This window comes from Staurois parvus, unplaced genomic scaffold (assembly GCF_062004578.1).
Source record: "Staurois parvus isolate SC_StPar_1 unplaced genomic scaffold, SC_StPar_1.0 ptg000080l, whole genome shotgun sequence".
NCBI classification, from domain to species: domain Eukaryota; kingdom Metazoa; phylum Chordata; class Amphibia; order Anura; family Ranidae; genus Staurois; species Staurois parvus.
In genome coordinates, this window is record NW_028317876.1 from 8,890,319 (window position 1) to 8,917,438 (window position 27,120).

At 41.2% G+C, this 27,120-nt stretch overlaps 1 protein-coding gene across 1 annotated transcript in view; it reads right to left on the reverse strand.

Moving 5' to 3' along the window:
• WWC2 (WW and C2 domain containing 2) overlaps positions 1–27,120 on the reverse strand; it is a 244,050-nt gene that overhangs the window by 48,487 nt on the left and 168,443 nt on the right. The window contains exons 13-15 of the mRNA XM_089669642.1: positions 26,375–26,446; positions 17,000–17,083; positions 2,253–2,445 (exon numbers count right to left, since the gene is read on the reverse strand). Coding sequence (XP_089525768.1) covers positions 2,253–2,445; positions 17,000–17,083; positions 26,375–26,446 — 349 coding nt within the window. The remainder of the gene's footprint in view (positions 1–2,252; positions 2,446–16,999; positions 17,084–26,374; positions 26,447–27,120) is intronic.

Consider the following 27,120-nt stretch of genomic DNA (forward strand, 5'->3'; position numbering starts at 1 on the left):
CCCACTGTAAGGATTGATTCTTTAAGGCTCTATCTACACCGCAGCATTTTGTAGCTCGAAGCTCCAAGATTCTCAACAAGCAAAATCCTATTCATTTCAATGGCCCCTGTTTACATCTGAGCTTTTAGTCACCTTTAGTGAAACACCTGTTACACAAAAAAGATGCTTCAATACCCACTTAAGTTCCAGGTTTTACCCCCTTAATGACAAGGTCATTTTTTGTTGTTCAGCACTGCACAGTTTAACAGACAACTGTGTGGTCATCCAACACTGTACCCAAGTACAATTTTTATCTTTTTTTTCCCACAAGAATAGAGCTTTCTTTTGGAGGTATCAGGGGTGGCTAACCTGTGGCTCTCCAGCTGTTGTGGAACTACATTTCCCATGAGGCATTGCAAAGATGGGAAGTTACTGACTTGCAGAGGCATGATGGAACTTGTAGTCCTGCAGCAGCTGGAGAGCCGCAGGTTGGCCACCCCTGTATTAGATCATCACTGTGTTTTTTTATATTGTAATATATAAATGTAAAAATGTTTAAACATTTGAAGAAAAACAAAACAACATTTTTTACTTTCTGTTGTAAAACATTACCAGATAAAAAAAAAATGAAAAAAAGTCAAATTTCTTCATAAGTTTAGGCCAAAATGTATTCTGCTACATGTGTTTGGTAAAAATAAAAATTCCAATAACTGCATATTAATTGGTTTGTGTGAAAGTTGTAGCGTCTACAAACTATGGGATATATATCTGAAAAGTGCTCAATTCTGATGTACTAATGAGCTCATTTCTTGCAGCCCTTAAAATACCAGTATAGTACAAATACCATTTTTTTGGAAAGTACACAGTCCGGGTCTGTATTTAGTAAGAGACATGGTTAGTTTCTTGAAGTTGTAATTTTTTTGTCACAATATTTTGTAAAATAAAGAAATTAAATAACATTTATTTTTTTTACAATTTTTTTTTTTTTTTTTACATACGGTCACCACTGCAGTACAGCGTCATCATATGACTGGTGTGGCAGTAATCTGGGACACTGACTGGCGACAGTATGTAAAATAAATACATACTTTTTTAAAAATAATATTTTTAAACTTTTTTAAAACTTTTTTTTTTTGTTTTACATACTTTCATCAGATAAGTTCAGTGTCACCATAGTAACACTGTACTACTCTGGGGGGTGATCAAGGATTTTTTTTTTTTTTTTTAACACTTTGATTGCTGTTACAATGAAATTCACTGCAGCATTTGAAACTGTCATGAATGGATTACATTCATTGCTGTGATTACTAGTTATCTATGATTGGCGACAGGGTACTGTAATTGTCCCAGGTACCATGTGATAGCTGTGGGGCAATCACGGCATCACTGTAGTATAGGAAGCACAGCGGTTATGAATGATTCATTCATAACTGCTTTGTTGACATTGTGAACATGTAATTCCTAGGCTGTCAAAGCAGCCCGATACTGGGAGTTGCAATCCGCTGTGTCCGGTCACGGGAGGGCCGCAGTGTGCTCCTAAACAGAAGCAGGATGGATGACATACAAGTATGATTGTGCATGTATGTCATCTAGCCTGCTTGTGCTGCCTGCCTGCCCGCAGTAAATGTACGACAATAAAATGCTTGTACGAGACTTCTAAAACACTCATATACACTTGCTAAACCCAAATCTAAATGCCTGAAAAGTGCTCTGCATGGGTGTGAATGCAGCCTAAAGGATACCTGTGCTGGAAGTAATACAGGCACTGAAATTGTCAGCCTATAATCTAGGGAAAGATAACTGATACATAGAACTCATATGAAAATGGGAAATCCTGACTTCACAGGCTGCACACTAGTTCTGGGTTAATGCCTCAAAAAGTGCAAAAGCCATTTTATTAGCATTACAGCCAGGTATGTAGCATTTTCAGGTGGAAGTCATAATTAGCACCTTTTACATTTCTTTCAGTAAAAGTTTTCTGTAAAAAAAAAAAAAGGGATATGACCCTAACAAATGATTTCATTACACATTGCAACAAACACTCTGAATAGGCGATTAAGAAACACTGCTGGGCAATCAATGAATGACTGTTCACTTTGTTAAATGATACTTGATTAAAGAGCTTGCTTTCAGTGCACCACTAATGTTTATTCTTACACAGTGACATGTTGAAAATTTCTGAATGTTGCACACATATGTGAACTGAAAGCCACTTCATGAATAATAGTTTTCAAGGGTTCTCTGCAAAAGAAGTGAAGATGTATGTGATATACCAGGCACTCTTCTCGATGGATCCTTCCAGCCGAACACACATCCACTCTTAGAATCTTCTGCTGCAGAGCACTCTGTAAAATAGAGGCTCTGAAGAGCTCATTAAACACCACTGTCTCTGCTACAGGGTATACTTTGGTCCGAAAGAGGCAACTCATGTCACCTGACGATGGAAGAATGGCAACCCGAATATATCTGTGTAAAAAAAGAAAGAAAAGCCATTTACTACAATGTAACAAGTAGCCATTGAAGTATGAAGGGAGTCTGCACTGGTTTCTTGCACTTTGATCCAATGGGTATTACCCATGGGATTTTTTGTGAACAGATCCCATCCCACATTATTACAGTATTTTATATGCCACTTGCAGTTATCAGGTCTTCTAAAAGTATTCATACCCCTTGAAATTTTCCACATTTTGCCATGTTACAACCAAAAACGTAAATGTATTTTATTGGGATTTTATGTGATAGACCAACACAAAGTGGCACATAATTGTGAAGTGAAAGAAAAATGATTTTCAAAATTTTTTACAAATAAACTGAAAAGTGTGGCGTGCATTTGTATTCACCCCTCTGAGCCAATACTTTGTAAAACTACCTTTCACTGCAAATCTTTTTGGGGATGTCTCTACCAGCTTTGCACATCTAGAGTGAAATTTTTGCCCACTCTTCTTGCAAAATAGCTCAAGCTCTGTCAGATTGGATTGAGAGCGTCTGTGACCAGCAATTTTCAAGTCTTGCCACAGATTCTCAATTGGATTTAGGTCTGGACTTTGACTGGGCCATTCTAACACAAATATGCTTTGATCTAAACCATTCCATTGTAGCTCTGGCAGTATGTTTAGAGTTGTTGTCCTGCTGGAAGGTGAACCTCTGCCCCAGTTTCAAGTCTTTTGCAGACTCTAACAGGTTTTCTTCTAAGATTACCCTGTATTTGGTTCCATCCATCTTCCCATCAACTCTGACCAGCTTACCTGACCCTGCTGAAGAAAAGCATCCCTACAACATGATGCTGCCATGTTTCACGGTGGGGATGGTGTGTTCAGGGTGATGTGCAGTGTTAGTTTTCCAACACACATAGCGTTTTGCTTTTAGGCCAAAAAGTTCAAATTTGGTCTCTTCTCACCAGAGCACCTTCTTCCACACGTTTGCTGTGTCCCCCACATGGCTTCTCGATAACTGCAAATGGGACTTCTTATGGCTTTCTTTCAACGATGTCTTTCTTCTTGCAACTCTTCCATAAAGGCCAGATTTGTGGAGTGCGCTACTAATAGTTGTCCTGTTGACAGATTCTCCCACCTGAGTTGTGGATCTCTGCAGCTCCTCCAGAGTTACCATGGGCCTCTTGGCTGCTTCTCTGATTAATGCTCTCCTTGCCCGGCCTGTCAGCTTAAGTGGATGGCCATGTCTTGGTAGGTTTGCAGTTATGCCATACTCATTCCATTTTAGGATTGTGGATTGAACAGCGCTCCGTGAGATGTTCAAAGCTTGGGATTTTTTTTTTTATAACCTAACATTCTTTAAACTTCTCCACAGCTTTATCCCTGACCTGTCTGGTGTGTTCCCTGGCCTTCATGATGCGGTTTGTTCACTAATGTTCTCTAACAAGCCTCTGAGGGCTTCACAGAACAGCTGTATTCATACTGAGATTAAATTACACACAGGTGGACTCTATTTACTAATTAGGTGAGTTCTGAAGGCAATTGGTTCCACTAGAGTTTAGGTAGGGGTATCAGAGTACAGGGGGGATGAATACAAATGCACACCACAATTTTCAGATATTTATTTTTAAAAAACTTTGAAACCCATTTATCATTTTCCTTCCACTTCACAATTATGTGCCACTTTGTGTTGATCTATCACATACAGTCAGGTCCATAAATATTGGGACATCGACACAATTCTAACATTTTTGGCTCTATACACCACCACAATGGATTTGAAATGAAACAAACAAGATGTGCTTTAATTGCAGACTGTCAGCTTTATTTGAGGGTATTTACATCCAAATCAGGTGAACGGTGTAGGAATTACAACAGTTTGCATATGTGCCTCCCACTTGTTAAGGGACCAAAAGTAATGGGACAGAATAATAATCATAAATCAAACTTTCACTTTTTTTTTTTATTATAAATATTTATACATTTTCGACAAAATTCATATTACAATCCTTTTCCCCACTTAAAGGAAAAAAGAAAACAAACAAAACGATACAATTTTACAAATATTTATCTCCCTAAAATAACAACATAACCCTCCCCATCTACCCACCCCTCCCACCCCCCATCCAACTACTCTGCGTTTTCCCCCTGCCCCACTATAGCGAGCGATCATAATATATCTAGTAGAGTTTTATATCTTCATATATTTCACCTTTCCTTTAAAATCCTCCCATTTTTCCCATTTTGCATGAAATATCCCCATCTTATCTACGTGCATATAATAAAGTTTCTCCATCTCACAAATCTGATTCACTCTAACTACCCAGTCGTCTTCCGTTGGTACTTCCCTTTTTCGCCAATACCTGGGTATCAGACTCTTTGCGGCGCTTAATAAATACCATATACCCGAATTCTTATATGTTTTGACTGGTACCTCCGTATTATGGAAAAGACAAACCCCTGGGTCCAATCTAATATTAACTTCAGTAATCTTCCCCACTACGTGAACTATTTTCTTCCAGAATATTTGTATTTTTGAACACCTCCACCATATATGATACCACGTGCCTATCTCTCCACACCCTCTCCAACACAACGGTGAAATCTCCCCATTCATCCTATTTTCAACTTTCGGTGTTATGTGCCATCTTATCAAACATTATAATTTACTTCAACCTCTCCCATACTAATATTTTCATGAATTAATCTATATATTTTTTCCTGCATCCCCTCGTCTTATTTCCATCCCCAAATCTCTTTCCCATTTCTCTATATACATCGGTTTAGTGCTAATATCTATATCAGTGAGAATTGTATCAATTTTTGCAATTCCATGTTTCCCATCACCCCTTTCATCTAAAAATCTTTCAAATGGATTCCAATCCTTCCTAGTTCTCAAAGGTCTTGGGAGTCCTCCTACAAAGTGCTTCAATTGGTGATAATCACCATTCATCCATCCTATTGAAAATATACCCTTTTTTCTTTTCCAACTCCTTTAATGGTCCCAATTCCTCCCCCACCATTATATCTCCCAATCGTGCATCCTCTTTTATAATCCATTTTCCTGTGATACCCTCCCTACCTGGAGCAAAAAACTCTTTGTTCCTTAATGGCATTAACAGTGAATTAAAAACCCACCCCTTCTGTCTGTGCATTACCGTATTTTTCGCTCCATAAGACGCACCTGACCATAAGGCGCACCTAGGTTTTAGAGGCAGAAAACAGGAAAAAAAAATTCTGAACTAATGGACTGCAGACATAGTACAGGAGATGACCAGAGACTGCGGACACAGTACAGGAGATGACCAGAGACTGCGGACACAGTACAGGAGATGACCAGAGACTGCGGACACAGTTCAGGCGATGACCAGAGACTGCGGACACAGTACAGGAGATGACCAGAGACTGCGGACACAGTACAGGAGATGACCAGAGACTGCGGACACAGTGCAGGAGATGACCAGAGACTGCGGACACAGTGCAGGGGATGACCAGAGACTGCGGACACAGTGCAGGGGATGACCAGAGACTGCGGACATAGTACAGGAGATGACCAGAGACTGCGGACATAGTACAGGGATGACCAGAGACTACGGACACAATACAGGGATGACCAGAGACTGCGGACAGCACAGGGGATGACTGCTGACCTTTGGGGAGGGGGGGGAGCGGGTACCTGAATTTGACAGATACCCGCTCCCACTTCCGCAGAGTTGTTCTTTCATCTTACCTGTTCCTCTATCTAGCCGCGCGCTGTCTTCCCGGCTTCTGTAATGGCGCTCGGCATGACAGCCGGGTGCCCAGTGCGCATGAGCGAGAAGCACTTGCGCTTTGTGATTGGTCCGGGCTTCTGGGATCTGTCATGTGTCCCAGGTGCCGCCTTACCATTCACAAAAAGCACCGCTTCCTGCGCATGCGCACTTGGCACCCGGCTGTCATGCCCACACTACAGAAGCCGGGAAGACCGCGCCGCTGGATAGAGGAACGGGTAAGATGAAAGAACAACTCCATGGAAGTGGGAGCGGGTATCTGTCAAATTCAGGTACCCGCTCCCCCCCCTCCCCAAAGGTCAACAGTCATCTCTATAAGATCCCGCTGTAGAGCTGAGCGGCCGGCCCGGTATTCTGACACGTCGGCAGTGGAAATACCGGACTGGCCGCTCCATATTCACTCCATAAGACGCTCTGACATTTTCCCCCCTTTTTTGGGGGGAAAAAAGTGCGTCTTATGGTGCGAAAAATACGGTATATCCCAAACTCTCAAAACATTTAAAGTGTACAAACTTTCACTTTTTAATACTTGGTTGCAAATCCTTTGCAGTCAATTACAGCCTGAAGTCTGGAACGCATAGACATCACCAGACGCTGGGTTTCATCCCTGGTGATGCTCTGCCAGGCCTCTACTGCAACTGTCTTCAGTTCCTGCTTGTTCTTGGGGCATTTTCCCTTCAGTTTTGTCTTTAGCAAGTGAAATGCATGCTCAATCAGATTCAGGTCAGGTGATTGACTTGGCCATTGCATAACATTCCACTTCTTTCCCTTAAAAAACTCTTTGGTTGCTTTTGCAGTATGCTTTGGGTCATTGTCCATCTGCACTGTGAAGCAGCGTCCAATGAGTTCTGAAGCATTTGGTTGAATATGAGCAGATAATATTGCCCGAAACACTTCAGAAATCATCCTGCTGCTTTTGTAAGCAGTCACATCATCAATAAATACAAGAGAACCAGTTCCATTGGCAGCCATACATGCCCACGCCATGTTGTGGTGAACCCTCTGTATTCACTCTGGTGAAGTCTTCTCTTGATTGTTGACTTTGACACACATTCACCTACATCCTGGAGAGTGTTCTTGATCTGGCCAACTGTTGTGAAGGGTGTTTTCTTCACCAGGGAAAGAATTCTTCGGTCATCCACCACAGTTGTTTTCCATGGTCTTCGGGGTCTTTTTGTGTTGCTGAGCTCACCGGTGCGTTCCTTCTTTTTAAGAATGTTCCAAACAGTTGTTTTGGCCACGCCTAATGTTTTTGCTATCTCTCTGATGGGTTTGTTTTGTTTTTTCAGCCTAATGATGGCTTGCTTCACTGATAGTGACAGCTCTTTGGATCTCATCTTGAGAGTTGACAGCAACAGATTCCAAATGCAAATAGCACGCTTGAAATGAACTCTGGACCTTTTATCTGCTCATTGTAATTGGGATAATGAGGGAATAACACACACCTGGCCATGGAACAGCTGAGAAGCCAATTGTCCCATTACTTTTGGTCCCTTAACAAGTGGAGGCACATATGCAAACTGTTGTAATTCCTACACTGTTCACCTGATTTGGATGTCAAATATCCTCAAATTAAAGCTGACAGTCTGCAGTTAAAGCACATCTTACCATATTTGTTTCATTTCAAATCCATTGTGGTGGTGTATAGAGCCAAAAATGTTAGAATTGTGTCGATGTCCCAATATTTATGGACCTGACTGTAAAATACATTTAAGTTTTTGGTTGTAACATGACAAAATGTGTAAAATTTCAAAAGGGTATGAATACTTTTTCAAGGCAGTATAAATATAATATATACAGTGCTCAGCATAAATAAGTATACCCCAACAGATTTGTCAGAAAACCTTTACTTTCCTATTAGAATCAACATTTTCGATGGGACACTACAAACACAAAATACAAAAGTGGGCCATTGATTGCAAGCGAGATTTGTTAATTTGCATACACAAAAAAGTATTTTTTCTAACAAATTCATTGAAGACCATGTTGCAAAAATAAATACACCCCAATGAAAGTCTTAGGAGCAAAGCTAAATTTTAGACAGCTAATTAACAAGAATTCAACTACAGGTGAGTCTAATAATTCATTATACAGGTGTCCAGCAGACAGTTGATTATAAAAGGGTGTTACTTAACCACCTCCCTCCTGCCATATAGTCCAATGACTGGCGCAAGGTGGTTCTCTCGTTCTGAGAGGACGTCATATGACATCCTCCCATTCTCACCGCACATGCGCGGCTCAGTTAGCGCGGCGATGCGCTGTGTCCCTCGGACACAGCGGATCACCGATCATGAAAAGAGCCGAAGATGTTGGCTCGGTCATGTGATCAGCTGTGTCCAATCACAGCTGATCACATGTAAACACGGAAATGCTGGTTATCGGCATTTCTCTCCTCTCGAGCTGTCACGCTGATCGCTCGAGAGGAGAGGAGAGCCGGTAATCGGCTTTCTGCGGAGGGGACATGTACACTGATCATCAGGGCACTGATGATCAGTGTGCCCTGATGATCAGGGCACTGATGATCAGTGTGCACTGATGATCAGTGTGCCCTGATGATCAGTGTAGCCCATGGGCACTGAAAGGCAGCACTGATACATGGCACTGTTAGGCGGCACTGACTGGCACTGTTAGGCGGAACTGACCGGCACAGATAGGCGGCACTGACTGGCAGCACTGATAGGTGGCACTGACTGGCAGCACTGATAGGTGGCACTGACTGGCACTGATGGATGACACTGAAAGGCAGCTCATTTTATTACTGCATTAATAAACAATGATATACTATGGAGGCTTTTCTCTTTGTGGACCATGTGGGAGCTGATTTTACTGGATAAGAGCCATGTAGGATATTCCTTTGAGGATACGCTTTAACCCAGGGGGATCCAGGAGTGATCCATAAGGCACTGAGGCCCTTTAGGGTCGCAGCAAGGAGGTGAGGAGCCAATCTAGCTGTGCGTGGAGTCATCACCAGAGCCTACCAAGCACAAGATTAACTTCCATGTTTTGCATTCATTGCTGTGGACACTGGGGGCACATTTTACTATATAGTTTTGAGTGACGTGTTCATTTGCAGCAGTGGGGACGGTGACAAGCAGCGATCTCTGGTATGGCTTTCAATGAAGCAGCTGGAAGCAGTTTCTCCTCCTCACCCTTCTGCGGCTTTCAGCTGCTTCACTGAAAGTCAGGAGATCGCTGCTTATCACTGCCCCCACCGCCACCCCTCCCACACACCCTTGGTCCTGACACTGCTCACCACCCCCACTTTATTTCCACTTGCGGGCGAGTGGAAATTTCAAGGGCTGCAGGGATGGTTGACAACTCTCCTCTGGGAGGCATTTGTGAGGTCTAGTACTGATGTTGAATGAGAAGGTCTGGCTTGCATTAGGCATTTGAGTATATCCCAAAGATTTTCAAAAGGGTTGAGGTCAAGGCTCTGTGGAAGCAACTCAGGTTCCTCCACACCAAGCTCATCAAACCATATCTTTTTGGACCTGACATTAGGGCACAGTCACCTCCTAAAACTGTCCTAAAGCACAAGGTTGGAAGCACACAGTTGTTTAATATTTCTTTGTATGCTGTAACATTAACTAGAACCTTCATTGGAAACACCTATATTCAATTACTGTAGGAGGGGGAGTAACATAATTTTAATCATATAATATGTGAGATTATCAGGTGCCCACAAACTTTTGATCATATAGTGTAACTTTGAAATGCTTTGTACCAGAATCATAATATTAGTGTCATTATAAACAGGACAAAATTACAGAATAAAATGTGCCCTTTTTATTTGCAATAACACTATTTATTTTTGAACGAACACTGCTCAAAAAGAAAAAGTGAGTTTTCGTATGTTTAATTATTTAAGGACTGAGGATAAAAAAAAAAAATATATAGGATCATTGTTGCAAGACAATATTCACGAAAAGAAAGCCCTGTTTTGTCCTTAAAGTGGTTATAAAGACTCAAGCTGAGACAGAAGCGATTGGTTCCCACTGCTGTAAATTACAGCCAGTGAGCCAATGAGAAGAGACAGGGGGTTGGGCTGAGCTGCGGCTCCATGTGTGAATGAATACACGGAGTAGCGGGAGCTCCCATAGCAACCTGCTTGCTGAGGGGGCATCCGACAGGAGGGAGGAGCCAAGAGAACCTGCAGGGGATCCAAGAAGAGGAGGATCTGCGCTGCTCTGTGCAAAACCATTGCACACAGCAGGTAAGTATGAGGTATTTTTCTTTAAAAAAAAAAAAAATAAATAAAATAATAATCCTTTAGAATCACTTTTAAAAAACAATATATGTATTACGTTTTTATTTTAAGTAATGACAAAGTTATCGCCAAATAAACAGGCACATAGCAAAAATTTAAAAATTGCTCTGATCCATAGGGGTGAACAGGTGTGAGAGGCAAAGTGGTTAAACTACAGTTGAAGAAGCCAAACCATTAAACCAAAATAATAGTTTAAGTCCAGAAATACATAGCACATGGATCCCACAATGTATTAAAACTATAAGGTTGTTTACAGCAGCTTGTAATTGCTCAGAGAGGAAAAACTGTCTGCCTAATTGATATATTACGCTTTACAGATAGTACGGTACTTATATGAATTAATTAGTAAAAATACAATGAAAAACTAAATGCAATTTAAAAAAAAAAAAAAAAGTTATCAGGTTGTTGATATTGGGGTCCAACAATCGTTCTACATTGTCGTATGCATAAATAAGCTGATTCACCTGGGAAAAGCAATATCCAAAGTGATCAGAAAGTGTGAACATATGGCTAAACTGGTAAGATCTGGGCAATCTGTGCCCAAAACAGCCTCTAAATTCAGACAGATGGGGGATTGTATGGCTCGTTTTTTTCCAGGTGTATTCCAGTAGATTATTTTCTGCTGTATTAAGGAGGGCAGATTAGATGTAAAATGGCCTACTTTGTGGTGATAAGCAGCCTATGTTGTTTGGGGGAACAAACACATCCCAAATAATAAACACAACCTGACCTAAACAGCAACAAAGAAAATGAGATGCTGACACTGATGCAAAGAGACACCTACAGTCACTGATAACAGATTTACTTGTCTAGTTCGGATAATGCCTGTACATCAGCTTGAAGAGACAAGCAGAAATCTAATTGGTAAATACTATACCATGTCACTTCGCAGTGACTTCTGATTTTCTGAGTAGAAACTTTTGTTGTGCTCATTCACTTTTCATTTTGTGTTAAGATGTTTGGAAGGCCAGTGCGTTTGATGAGAGAATCCAGGTATAAATAATTGCTGAAACGTCCCATTAGGAATGATGCCAAACAAGGTGGAAACTAAAGACTGATCATCTGAAACGTGTAAACTATTTTTAAAGCATGTCAACAGAAGTAGTCTTTTTTTTTTTGGCCATTTCTTTAAACCAACCCACTAATGATTCGCATGCCAGATCCCTGTATAAGCAGTAGATGTGCATCAATGTAATTTGAGCTGAAGGAAAATTTTACGAGATTTGGGGGAAGCATTCGAGGTCTGTCTCCAGCATCTAGTGACATAACCTTCCCAGGAGGTGGCAGGAAGCAGGGCACACTTCACCAGTGACTGCCTAGGCAGGGCAGAGATTACAAAAATTTATCTTTATATTTTAAATACATTTTAATAATGTATTTTTTTAAATGGCAATCCAGGTAGCAATTTGGAACTGAAGATAGGGTGGTACTTACAGAGCAACAGTTGATTCTATGCTGCAAGGTCTGCTTAAAATAGGTTTATTGATTGCTTACTATTGGATATTGCCCTGTGCACACTGCTCATTGCTTTAATAAAGGAAACCTAGCAGGATAGAAATATGAGAGTGGCCATTGCCTCCCTGTTTTTACGGTGCCCAGTGATATCATACTTATCACATCACTGATCAAAGAGATGTAAATTGTAACTTCAATAGTTGCATAATTATTCTGTGTATGTAACTTATTGGGGTCAGCCTTTCTCAACCTTTTTAGCATTGAGGAACCCTTGAAATAATGTTCTGTCTCAAGGAACCCCTGATAATACTTACTATATCTACAGAACACATTACATTAGCACAATGGTCAATGAGAAGAAAGGTTCTTACATTTATGGTCAGGAGGAAGATTCTTCCTCTTAAAGATAGTGCTCAACTCCTAGCAACCTCATTGGGCAGTTTGGCAAGGATGAAAATGGCAATTCCGGATACTACCCCTTTAAAAGCAATTCACCAGTGACTGTTCTACTCTAACCCACATAGTTCCCTATGATAAGTCCATATAAGCAGTAGACAAAAGGACAACAAAAAGCAAAATGCCACAAGTTCACATACATCCAAGTAGTCTAAACATAATTCTTCATTTAAAAAGCAAAGACATGGTTAAGAAACGTACTTGCCATTTTCTTTTACTATTAGTTTCATATGGTTGAAAGTGGGTACAAGACTTTTAATCCCCCAAGAAAAAAAAAAAAAAAAAAGGAAAAATGCCTGTGTAGTTGCAATCAGAAAAGGCAATAGCAAGATGAAAGATAAATCAGACATCAACCAAAACAGCAGTCTCCATTGTATATTCTTTCTACCCTTTGAACTTGTATATCCAGTGCATCACAAAGCACTTAGTACTTGAGAGGAATTTTTTCTTCAACTTTGCTTATGAAGGGAACTCTTTTTCTGAAGGTTGCAGAGACAGACAAAGGGAACGTACGCTATATCTAATTAAAATTATATTCTGCACTTATTAAGGGAAAACACCCCTGAAACCACAATCCAACTACAGCAGCTACATACCAATTTTTTAGAATGCACTTGACAAACACAATTAACTATAAAAACACAATATATCATTTAGACCAGTGGTCCACAAGCTGCGGCCCGGGGACAGATGCGGGCCATTGCTTGGTTTCATCTTGTCCCTGGGGCACTATTTCATCCACTGCTACAAACTATTGAGCACAATTTCTCCCACTGACACCAATGATGGGGCACAATTCCTCCCCAATGACATCAATGATAGGGCACAATTCCTTCCACTGACACCAAACATAAGCATTTTTTTTCCACAATGACATCAGGACCTTTTCTACTCACTGAGGTCGGGCCAGCCAAGATCCTCCAGCCCAAATTCGTTCTATGTCTTTTTGGATCTTGCTTTGTGCAATGGTGCGCAGTCATATCGGAACAGGAAGGGGACATCCCCAAGCTGTTTCCACAAACTTGGGAGCATGAAATTGTCCAAAATGTCTTGGTATGCTGATGCCTTAAGGAGTTCCCTTCACTGGAACTAAGGGTCCGAAGCCCAACCCTTGAAAAATCACCCCACACCATAATCCCCCATCCCACCAAACTTTACACTTGACACAATGCAGTCAGGTGAGTACCATTCTCCTACCAACCGCCAAACCAGACACATCCATCGGATTGCCAGACAGAGAAGCGTGATTCGTCAATCCAGAGAACACGTCTTCATTGCTCTAGAGTCCAGTGGCGGCGTGCTTTACACCACTGCATCCAATGCTTTGCATTGCACTTGGTGATGTAAGGCTTAGATGCAGCTGCTCAGCAATGGAAACCCATTCCATGAAGCTTTCTACGCACTGTTGATGTGCTAATCTGAAGGCCACACAAAGTTTGGAGGTCTTTAGCTATTGACTCTGCAGACAGTTGGTGACTTCTGTGCACTGTGCACTTCAGCATGCCCTGACCCAGCTCTGTCAATTTACGTGGCCTACCATTCGTGGCCGAGTTGCTGTTATTCCCAGTTGCTTCCATTTTGTTATAATACCACTTACAGGTGACTGTGGAATATTTATTAGCAAGGAAATTGCATGGATGGACTTATTGCACAGGTGGCAACCTATCACGGTGCCATGCTTGAGTTCACTGATCTCCTGAGAGTGACCCATTCTTTCACAAATGTTTGTAGAAGCAGTCTGCATGTCAAGGAGCTTGATTTTATACACCTGTGGCTATGAAGGTGATTAGAACACCTGAATCCAATGATTTGGAGGGGCGTCCCAATACTTTTGGCAATATAGTGTATTGTTTACCTTTCAATCATAGAAAGGAAAACACAGCTTAGGTATATTTCCGTGGCAACAAGTCCACCAAATACACTTCTTAGTGTTAATAGACTTCCACTGTTTATACATCAAGTAAGATCAAAGTAGAAAAAGTACAAAGAGCTTTGAGTTTTGAACCACATCCAATTCGCATGACATGTGAAAGAACATTGCTTTTTATTGTGCCTGTTCACATATGTCCAGTTCAGCTGGAGTGCGGATTCAGTGCGAATTGAAAGAGTCCTGTCAGTTTTCTGAGCTGTGCAGTCCGGCTCAGGTGCAAATTCAGGCTCATTGACTTCTATGGGAAAGCTTCTGAATCGCACATGTCATTCAGTTGTGAACAGGGTAAATCCTGACCTGAAACGCTGAACAACTACTTTGTCAATTAGCAGTGAAAACAATTCTACGAAACCTCTATTCGCACTGCACATACGTATGTGAATCCACACTAATCATGTAAAATCTTTTAGTTTATTGATGAAAACAAATCATACAGGAAACTCACATTTTAAAAGTACATGCAAGCACAATCTTAAATGCCTTAGGGAATGATCAAAAATGGGACGGCAGATGGAATTAACCTCCAGACAAATAACCAATGAACACCAACGTGGATTGATAATGGCCGTGGCCTTGTTTATTGGTTTTCACAATTTTACCAAATCATAAATATACTTTTTATTTAAAAAAAAAAAAATATATATTTTAAAATACAGAACCACATCGGCCCAGTCATTAAGGCTTGAGCTGTAATTTCATTTTAACTGTTTTAAAACTAATCTTTTACCAGTCCCCTTTGAACTTTTCGAAAGGGACCCACCACAAACAGGCGGTGACGAGGGAGGGTGGGGTGCCCCAGACTTCTCTGGCGACTGGCACAGGGTCCTTAACGACTCTTCTTTAAATTGGGAATGTTGGGGTTTCTGACACATTCTGGGGTGTCAGGTGAAAATAATTGACCTATCCTGATTGAGCCCTCCAGAACTTCCAGAAACTTCCCAATCAGCTGACCTCTCCTGACCAATCATGTAACCCCTCCCCCCCGTTGAATTTAATCAATTGGGGGCTAGAGACTTATCCGCCACCATCCCATGAGGAAAAGGGATGCCTGGAATCCTGCCATTTCCCCCTTTTCTTTGCAGGGACACCAGCAGTCCTGCACATCAACCAATTAGTTTCTGGATCTCGACTCACCCTGCGTTGCGCCCTGGCTACATGGCTTGGTTTCACTCCAATACATCGATGATGACTCTTTGATGGGTACTCTAGTCACTAAAAGACCATGGGCAGGGCCAGTTTTAGACAAAATAGGGGCCACTGACACTAAATGAAATGGACCACATATGCGAAAAGTCTATATGATGTGATAGAGGTGTTTCAACAGAACATAGTGCAAACAGCAATTAAAACGTTAGGTCTATAACATGCAGAAGAGGTGCTTTTTATGGTTGCACTTATATGTGATAAACCTGTCATCCTTTTCATGTCAGCAGCATAACAACCCTCCCAAAACAGTCTTATAACATTTCTTGTTTGAAAAGGAAGTGAGGTGGTTATAAAAGGAGGTTTCAGTGATTAGTGGCATATGCCATATTCTGAAGCATAGCACCTAATCAGCATCAAAAATTACTTTTAGCAGGTAGGTGGGTCTTTGTGTCTCTGGAACTTCAGACCAAACAGAGAGGCAGTCCTAGAGATATACTGAGGAGGAATAAGTTGTGGCATACTGCCCTCAGAGTGTCATATTCCTTGCTTTGAATCGCCCTAATGGACACAGTTATATTGAACCCGAGTCTATTCACTGTATAAACTGAGAGTATATACCATAGTCAATGTACCCTATGTACCCTCTATGTAGCCTTGAGCTCCCTTCCTCCTCTACAGCTATCTACCCTATGTGACACTCCGGCATGCCATTTGGGGCAAGCAATAATTGTGATTGACAGCAATTGACATCTTTTGCTCCCCTTTGCATCAGGCCTACATGACTCTACAGGGTGCACACATGCAGGCAGACAGCTAAAACTTTGTCTTAGCCTGCCTTAAAGAAGAGACTGGAGAGGTCTATGAAACATAAGTCAGGAAAAAGTGACATACAATATAGTGCACTAATCGTAAGTAACATATAAGCTAGCTGATAGGTTGTGAGGGTCAGGACTATGTATGACATAGCTTTTAGAGTGTAGGGGGTCAGGAGTATGTAATGTACAACATAGCAAATCAAGTGCAGGGTTCAGAAATGTGTAACATTCAACACAGTGTAAATGTAAGGCTTAGTAGTATGTAAGTGAATACACCAGCATATAGGGTGCAGTGGTCATAAATATGTAACATAGCATTATATTCAATGCTGAGAGAGGGAGGAAAAATGCCCCAGTCTTGGTGTTCAGTGGAAAAAAAATGCTTTAATATTGATAATCAATTGAAAGGACAATACCCTTGAAATGGCAGTCAGTGGGAAACAAACTGTCCCCTACACTGGTGCCAGAGTCAAAATCAGCAGTGAAGATTGTGAAAATCCCCCTCTGTCTATAGGGAAGTGAGGAATGGAGTTTTCTGTAGAGGTTTTCATTTTAGCCATAGTGAAAGGCAACAAATATTCTGGCCGGCTACAACTGGAATCAATAAGCAGGATCACAGATGGGGGGGGGGGGGGGGGGACTCTAGCATGAATTGTTAAACTAAATTACATATCAAATCAATTGTAAAAGATATATATGACAATGGTTATTTAGTAATGCAGTGACTGCCAGCACTGTATTTCACTTACACTCTGGAATCGTATTGGACCCGGGAGGGATGGTATCTTGCCTCGCCAATGATGATCACAAAGCTGGCATTTCCTGAATCATATCTAGGGATGCAAAGAAAAGACATTGAGTTGATGCGATTTGTGGTAAAAAGTAAATATACAATAAATTAATAATGATTATTATTATTGAGTATAAGATGTTAAAGACTTTACTGTTGCATTTTGTGGGCTTCTATAGCAAATGTCTGTGTGTTTCAAGGAGTATCACATTTCTTGTGCATATTTTGAGACTTTAAAAAAAAAAAAAAAAAACTTATAATAACTTTGTCAATGACTGGAAAAAGGGGTAACAGATGTTAAAGAATGAAGCATACATTACAGACAATGTATATTATATATGGCGCGCTTTTTAGAGCCCAACCTATGTAGCTGTGGGATAAAGGTGCCAGATGGATATCAGGGATGTATGGATGTATGGAAGGGAGCAGTAACACTAGGGTGGCTCTTCTTAGAGTGGAAGCAAGGCTCTAATGCAGTAAACATGAAAAGGAGAGGAAGGCGCCTCTAAGTGTAGTATAGACAATTTATTAGTGAACAATAGATAAAATGCACTTACAAGATAGTTAAAAAGACTGATCGTATGGTGTATTAAGATCCAGGTAAGACATCCAGCTGTCCAGCAGCAGCTCAATGTATAGGATCAGGAAGTAAGACCTAGGATGTGCCTGACACATCCTAGGTCTTACTTCCTGATCCTATACATTGAGCTGCTGCTGGACAGCTGGATGTCTTACCTGGATCTTAATACACCATACGATGAGTCTTTTTAACTATTTTGTAAGTGCAATTTACCTATTGTTCACTAATAAATTGTCTATAGTGCACTTAGAGGCACCTTCCTCTCCTTTTCATGTTTACTACATTACAGACAACCTGCTGAAAGAGAAATGCCACTTCTGCTTGTTGCATGATAGTCTCTGGCTTGAATTCACTTGACTTGAATTGAGTCACTGACCCAGAACAATTATGCGGCAAGTAAAGTCAGCACTTCTGATTAGCATACTTCCAGCTCTGTGATTCAAAGTATTGCAGCCTTTTGTAGAAGAGTACCATAAAAGCCTTGCATGTGGCATTTTCAGAAGGAGATCAGCAGTGGTATGCGACTTGTATGTTCCGAGCACTGGTGTCCATTGAGAATATACAGTGGGACCACTTTTACTATATTGACAGAGTGAGGAGTGATTAGATCCTGTCAGGTTTTTTTTTTTTTTTTGCTCTCGCTATATTGAGGACATTTGCCCCTCAATTTTTGAGACACCACTATGGTTAGTGAAACGTTCTATTTTTACTGTCATGGTATGCAAGCAAAAAGTCTGGGTTGAGGCATCTATGACCACTTGCCATCCTGAGGATTTACCCCCCTTATTGACCAGGCCTCTTTTTGCTATTCAGTGCTGCACTATTTCAACTGATAATTGCACGGTCATGCAATGCTGTACCCAAACAAAATTTACATCCTTTTTTTCACACAAACAGAGCTTTCTTTCGGTGGTATTTGATCACCTGTGCGCTTTTATTTTTCACACTATAAACATAAAGACCGAACATTTTGACGAAAAAAGGATTTTTACTTTCGGCTATAAAAAATATATAGCAAACTCAAAGTTAGTCATAAATTTAAGCCAAAATGTATTCTGCTACATTTTTTGGTAAAAAAAATCCCACTAAGTGTATATTGATTGCTTTGTGTGAAAGTTATAGCGTCTAGAAACTATGGTGTAGACATTGCAATTTACGCCATTTTTTTGCTATACAACGCTGCACTAGTTTAATTGACAATAGCGCAGTCATGCAATATGGTACATAAATGAAATTTACGTCCTTCTTTTTCACACAAATAGAGCTTTGTTACGGTGGTATTTGGCCACCTGTGCGCTTTTTATTTTTGGTGCTATAAACAAAAAAAGCTTTAAAAAAATTTTTTTTTGAGAAAAAAAAAAATGGTATTTTTTAATTTGTCCAAATATCCAAAAAGCTCAAATTTCCTGATAAATTTAGGCCAAAATGTATTCTGCTACATGTTTTTGGTTAACAAAAAAAATCCCAATAAGTGTATAAGTTATAGCATCTACAAACTATGGTATAGATAATGGAATTTACACAGCTTTTACTTTCTGCCTGCCCATCACATTTTTTGAGGTGCTAAAATACCAGGATAGTACAAACACCCCCAAATTACCCCATTTTGGAAAGTAAACACCCTAAGCGATCTGCTGAGAGGCATATTGAGTCCATGGAAGATTTTTTTTTTCCACAAGTTTTTGGAAAATGACAAAAACTTTATCATTTAAATGATATATTTCTCACACAAGCCATGGGTATATGTGGAATTACACCCCAAAATACATTCTGCTACTTCTACGGAGTATGGGGTTACCACGTGTGAGACTTTTTGGGAGCCTAACCACATACAGGAGCCTGAAATCCAATGACCACTTTGAAGGCCTGAAAGTGCGTAACTTCCTCATTTCACTTCCTCACCACCCATCACAGTTTTGGAGGCCCTGAAATGCCAGGATAGCACCGAACTCCCCCCCCAAAGACCCCTTTAAAATCCTTTACAAACTACCGTATTTTCCAGCGTATAAGACGACTTTTCAACACAAGAAAAACTTCTGAAAAGTCGGGGGTCGTCTTATACGCCGGTATACGGCGAGCCGGTGTCAGGGCGGCATTTTTTCGAGGGGCGGCGCCGCCCCCCCCCCTCCTCCTTCAACGGACACCAACTACAGGGGTGGGCAGAGGGGCTGCTGTACCTTACCTGGCTCCAGTCCCGGTCCCACGAAGATCCGGTCCAGGAAGCACAGCTGCTCCTTCTTTCAGTTCAGCCGCTCGATGGTCGCGCGGCCGCTCGGCTCCGCCTCTCCACCGGTGATTGGGCGCCAGCACTGGAAAGGCACACAGGCGACCAATCACTGGCCAGGAGGCGGAGCCGAGCGGCCCCACGAAAATCTGAAAGAAGGAGCAGCCGCTGCTCTCCCCCACTGACACTAACGATGGGGCACTATTCCTCCTCCACACTGACACCAACGATGGGGCACTATTCTCCCCACTGATACCAATGCTGGGGCACTATTCCTTCCACTGATACCAATGATGGGGCGCAATTCCTGCCACTGATACCAATGCTGGGGCGCTATTCCTTCCACTGACACCAATGATGGGGCACTATTCCTCCCACTGACACCAATGATGGAGCACTATTCCTCCCACTGACACCAATGATGGGGTGCTATTCCTCCCACTGACACCAATGATGGGGCACTATTCCTCCCACTGACACTAATGGGGCACTATTCCTCCCACTGACACCAATGATGGGGCACGATTCTTCCCACTGACACCAATGATGGGACACTATTCCTCCCACTGACACTAATGATGGGACACTATTCCTCACACACTGACACTAATGATGGGGCACCATCATTGGTGTCAGTGGGAGGAATAGTGCCCCATCATTAGTCAGTGGGAGGAATAGTGCCCCATCATTGGTGTCAGTGGATGAAATAGTGCCCCATCATTGGTGTCAGTGGGAGGAGTAGTGCCTCATCATTGGTGCCAGAGCGAGGAATCGTGCCCCATCATTGGTGTCAGTGGGAGGAATAGCACCCCATCATTGGAATACCATACTGAAATAGCATACCATATTGAAATCAAATCTGATGTTTTTTCATTTTTATTTGGTGTGCGTTGGAAGAGGGGTAGTCTTATACGGCGAGTATAGCTCAAACCTATATTTTAACAGGAAAAGTAGGGGGTCGTTTTATACGCCCAGTCGTCTTATACGCCAGAAAATACGGTACTATTTTAGATTTACAGAAAAGGTCTAGTTCTAAAATTACTGCCCTTGATCTGATGTTCCATACCATACTGAAATAGCATACCATATTGAAATCAAATCTGATGTGTTTTCATTTTTATTTGGTGTGCGTTGGAAGAGGGGTAGTCTTATACGGCGAGTATAGCTCAAACCCTATATTTTAACAGGAAAAGTAGGGGGTCGTCTTATACGCCCAGTCGTCTTATACGCCAGAAATACTAGTTTAGATTTACAGAAAAGGTCTAGTTCTAAAATTACTGCCCTTGATCTGATGTTCGTAGAAATACCTCACATGCATGGTGCAACCGCTGTTTACATACTGGCACAAGGTCAACGCTCGCGCACGCAGGTGGGGGGGCGAGGGTGTTTTTTTCTTTTAAGTTTTGATTTTTTAAAATATTTTTTACATTGTCCCTTTCATGCTTTTTTTTTTTGATCACTTTTAATGCTATCACAGGGCATGCAAATATCTCCTATAACTTCAATGAGCATTGTCATATGTTCTTTTTTCAGAAATCTGGGGTCTATCAGACTCTAGATATCTCCTCTGCCCTTACATTATCTAACCTCACCAAGATCTGTGTGATCAGATGCTTTCCCAAATTACAAATGGCGCTGTTTATATCCTGCAAACCTGAAGTGATGAAATGCTCGTAACTTCCGATTTCTTAGACTATAGTGATGATTGGCATCATTCTGGTCTCCAATCAGCTCTATGGTCATTTGGCAGAAACACCGGCTGCATTCTCAGGTTCCCCCTATGGCACAGGATTGCCCAAGAAGGCTGTGGAAGGCAGCGGGGGAGGGGGCATTGTCTCCCGCTGCTTGCAAAAGCAATCCTGCAGCTAATTAGCCACTAGGATTGCATTTACATGAAAGCCAATCACCGTCCTAAAAAAAAGCAATACCTGGATGATGCCTGCAGCTGTAGGCATCATTCTGGTATAACCATTCAAAGTCCAGTGATGTACAAGTACGTTGCTGGCCCTTGTTGGGTATATATGCGATGTTCATTTTTTTTTGTATGCAGCCCGTGGGCTGAATGAAAAAAAAAGAGAAAAAATCTCTGCTAGAAAAAGTGTGTGATATGCCCACCATTAGAATATACAGCCCTGCATCCACCCACTTCTAATGGTGGGCACACATTAGGTTGCACGGTGCCACATGCGCCAGTTCGAAGATTGTATAAATGTCTAAATAGTGTTAGATAATGAGTTTATGTGAAATCTCCATTAATGGATGTAAATAATGTTATAATTACAAGTATATTTTAGTTAGATGGAAATATACAGTATTTAAACCATTGAGTGTTTTGCAGCATCAAAACTTTCTAACGTCAAACGTGTATTACAAGTTCTGGCCTTTTGTTCCCTTAGTATATCTCACATGAGTGGTAAACAGCAGCCTTCTGTGAACTTCCAATCTGGCTGCGCCCAATATTTATTGGCTAGGTAGAGTGTCCAATGAGCATTATATTAGCCACAGTACAGACAGGAGGGGGGGGTCACCCAGCTGGAGCGCTCTTGGTGATGAGACACACAGCAGGCCGGATGACTAAACCTGAAGTTGAGAGGTAAAACTAACTTCATACTTGTATTGTACATTTGTATTTTAAACATGGATTTGTGGGTAAATTGTAAATATCGTATAAGTCAAGAGACTTAAACTGTACATTGTGTTGTAAATAATGCTTAGCGTGTAATTTGTATATATTATGTACCTCTATCAATAAATGTATATTGCAGATGGAACTACCTATTTTGTGCAGGAACTCTCAGATCTAGCTGTGTACATGTAAATACTCCTACAAGGATTGGGGTGTATTCACAAATACATGTAACATAGTCAACAATAGTGACACGCTTGAATAAAAATTGTCCACGTATACAGTAAGTGGTACCCCATATGGAAAAAAGATGACACCAAGTCCCAAACTATATTGCCATTACTCCCCATGTAGTCTGAGCATCCGGGGGGCTCCACATGACTATCTTTTCCCTCGTAAATCCGAAACTTATATGTATAGCCTGTTGCCCTCTCACAGGTCTTCTACATCTTAACCCCATATCTGGCACGCTTGCTGGGGAGAAATTGTTTGAATGCAAGGCGGACAGAAAAATTAATCAGGGACTCATCAACGCAGATATTTTGTTGGGGAGTACAGACATCTGAAAATTTTTGGTTAAGGTGATTTATGAGGTGCAGAATTTTGTGGAGCCGGTCAAATTCAGGGTTACCCTGAGGACAAAAGAGTGTGTTGTCGTTGAAATGCATAAAACACATACTCTCATATCTACTCTTGGCCATAGCAGCAGAGAACATGGGCATATGATGAACCGGGTCTATGGACCAATACAACCATAATTAACTTTTTTTTAGTAATGCCCATGTTGAGGGTTAGGCCCCCAAAAAATGTAAATTTGGAAACTGTAATGGGTTTCCATGCGAATGTTCTGGCAAGGTTTAAATTTAGGTTGGCAGCGAAAAATTGTTGTGCATATAAATTGCTTTGATCCACAATCAATGCATATAGATCTTCTGTGAAAAACAGCTCCAAAAAAATCAAGGGGAGTAGTTAAATTTGCTGTTTCCACCTGAATTCTGTGTTGGGCAGTGAATGGGGGAAGTACAGGTACTAGTTCTGCGAACACTGTGGTTTTGTGTGCAATATATCAAGTGACAGTGACCTACTGACACTGCCCTTGCTGGGGGAGAAGGTAAGCGTAGGGGCTAACCGCAGGTGCTGGCAGGTGCCGGGACTGATCCCGCTAATGCTGTGTTTTTGGGGACACTATACTAATTTGAACGCTGGTATAGTGCTGATCTGATCAAAGATATTGATCCGTTCAGACACTAAACTAGCAATGGAGGTTTATTGTGTATGAGCGTGTTCCTGGTAATCAAGGGGTTAAATGTGATTACTGGTGTACTGATGGGCAATCTGATACTATCTGGGAGGGGTGTGAAAACCTTGGGAGCGCGAATCACGTATATATACACGTGATTTTGCGCACCCGTGCTGCCCTGTAGCAGTATTTCTGCTATAGGGCGGTCAGGAAGCGGTTAGTGTTACGGCGCTCCGTAACTTTAATTGACAATTGAGCGGTCATGCAACGCTGCACCCAGGTGAAATTTATGTCCTTTTTTTTCCCACGAATTGAGCTTGCTTTCGGTGGTATTTGATCGCCTGTGCGGTTTTTATTTTTTGCGTTATATTAAAAAAAAAAAAAAAGGACTGACAATTTTGAGAAAAAAAAACGATATTTTGGACTTTTTGCTATAAAACATGTCCAGTAAAAAAAATAAAAAAAAAATTCAAAATCTAATTTAGTCATAAATTTAGGCCAAAATGTATTCTGCGGCATGTCTTAATCCCAATACATGTAAATTAATTGGTTTACGTGAAAGTTATAGAGTCTACAAATAGTGGTATAGATACTGGGATTTTTTTTTATACTAATAACGATCAGCGTCTTACTGCTGCGATCAGCGACTTATGGTAGGACTGCGGCGGACATTCTGACACTGGGAAGGAACTGACTTGGTGTCACTGACATCCCCAGTGACACCAATACAGTGATCAGTGCAAAAAAAAAAAAAAAGAAAGCACTGACACTGTACTAATGGCACTGGGGAGGAAGGGCTGGAGGCAATCAAAGGGTTAACTGTGTGATGGGAGTGTTTTACAAGGGGGCGGGTGCTTCACTGTAAGCACACTGATCGGGACGGCTGTGCTCCGCCATCCCAAGCAGTGTGTCCAAACTGACAGGGAGGAGAGCTGCATTGTAAAGAATCACCGGCCGGGACCCGGTGATTGACACCCGCGGCCGCGATCGGCGGCGCGGGTAGGGCAGTCGCGCATGCTCCCCCTACCCGGAAATGCAAAATCATGTGTATATATACACATGATTTTGCGCAGTGGTGCCGCCCTGCCACAGTATAAGTACTGTGGCTGGTCAGCAAGTGGATGAAAAAATGTAAGGCATGCACTTCACAGCTTGCTGCTATTCCAATCTTTAAGACAGGAAATTAAGGAAAATCTCCCATATTGGAACACAAACATTTATATAAACAGCCAGAGGATCAAACTTCCATGCTATCCAGGACTCCAGGACCTGAACAATTTTACTTGTAGAGCCAATTTTTTGTTTTTAAGTTATTTCTTCATTCCACTAGACAGCAGCAGAATACATTTCTATCCACTTATCAGCAATTGCATATAAATTTAGGTTTTTGGTGTCGAGTCGGACAACAACGCAAAATGCAGATGTAATAAAAGACTACATTAAGCTACTGCATTCAAATGTTCTATTCATTCCAGTAAAATAATTAGACTAAACATATTGTGTCTAATCAGCAAAGAAGGAACTGTGGGTTTCATATTTGAATTGTTTCAATCGATATTGCCAAAAGCAACCCATTTGATTCTATTTTTGCTATTGAGTAAAAAAGAACAATCTGATTGCTGTGAGGCTGTTTGTGGCAAGTCTTCCTTCAGACCCGGTTAGAAATGAGAAATTTGATTGTGAATTTCTTTGTGGGATGGGTAATTATATTAGATATTCAAAGTTCTCTGAAAGGGTCTATTCGCACTGGGCTTAAAAGTCAGTTCATTTGACAGAAAAAAAAACAAACGCTCAGATGGAGAGTTTTTGTACAAGTATTTAGGAGTGTTTAGCTTTTTTTCTGCCAGAATACTCTAAACGTTGAGCTTAAAGTATTACTAAACCCAGGACCCTGCATTCACTATATCTGGTCTCCCACAGTACACAGAACATGGAAATGCAATTATTTTAGTAAATATAAAACTGCTAATTACCTTTTTTCATCAGCAGTTAAACAGTCTTGTGACTTCTATCAGTTTCTAGAGAGAATGTTAAGCTTGTAGGAGTTTTCATTCTGCTCTAGGAGGATGCAGAAACCCTGACCTCTGTCTGGACAGTGTGGATTGGCAATACACACCAAACAATACACACCAAACTGAGCATGTGCAGAGTGACTCCACACGATATGTCTCATCAGGAGATAAGAGGGGGACACTGGAAAATGGGACTGTCAGAGAAGCCAGGAACAAACAGCGCTTTTACACAATGCAGAGGATTAACCCCTTAGGTTCCACGGTGAGTATAACAAGCATGCTTTTCTTCATATACAGACTGATTTTACTGTTGTGGGTTTAGTAACACTTTAAATTCTGCCTCTAAATGTCCCAATGTGCATGGTCACATAAGATAACATTGAGCTGCTTCTACAGGCAAAATGCAAAACACCTGTAGAAGCAGCATTTACCATATAAGCCCAGTGTCCATGGACCCTTACGTGCTAAAAGAAAAACGTCAGTGCTATAGAAAAGTGTAAAATAAACTCACAAACTGATGAATTATGAGCTGCTAGTATCCTTGCAACCTCCGACAGTCCTGTCCGCACATTTGTGCTTCAATCAACACTGCAGTTAACATTACCATAGCAGCAAGTTTCTTCGTGTTAAGATATAAAGCTGTGGTTCTCACCTCAGAATTAACTGAACTTGAGCTGCCCCAAGCATTGGGTATTCTTCATTAAATGCCACATCTTCACAAGGCCTAGGAGACCAAAGGACGACATAAGGACATGGAAGAAAACCATAGTTTGCTGACATAATCGATGCCTTACCAATACCGTTTTGTGCTTAAGGAAAGTGGAACTTGTATGTCTTTCGTGAGCAGACCAAGTTAATTTTTGTACTACATTTTTAGGTCATTACAGGTAGTATTGAGAAAGAATAGCAAAACACATATTTGGCTAAAGTATAAATGCACTTTCACTAACAATTATGCATTTATACTTGTTCCTACAGCCTGTGAAAAACTTCCAACACAATGAATTACCTTGACTGTAGATCAATCCTGTTTCCAACAGATTGGCCTTTGATGTACACCAGCTGTCCCTGGCCACCACCAGAGAGATGTTTATAGATGGAAGACCTGCTCTGTGTTAAGATGAACATCCGTTGGATGTCATTTATCTAGGTTTTCTTAAGGCATTTGATACTGTACGTCATAAATGTTTAATAATATAAATGATATAGAGGTTGGAATCAAGAGCTCAATTTATTTTACTGATGATACCAAATTATGCCAAGAAGTAACTTTGGCACAGGATGTGGCTTCATAACAGGAAGACTTTAATAAAATAGGTGGGTGGACAGGTACTTGGCAGATGAGGTTCACTATTGTGAATTGTAAGGTTATGTACTTGGGTGACAAATATACATATG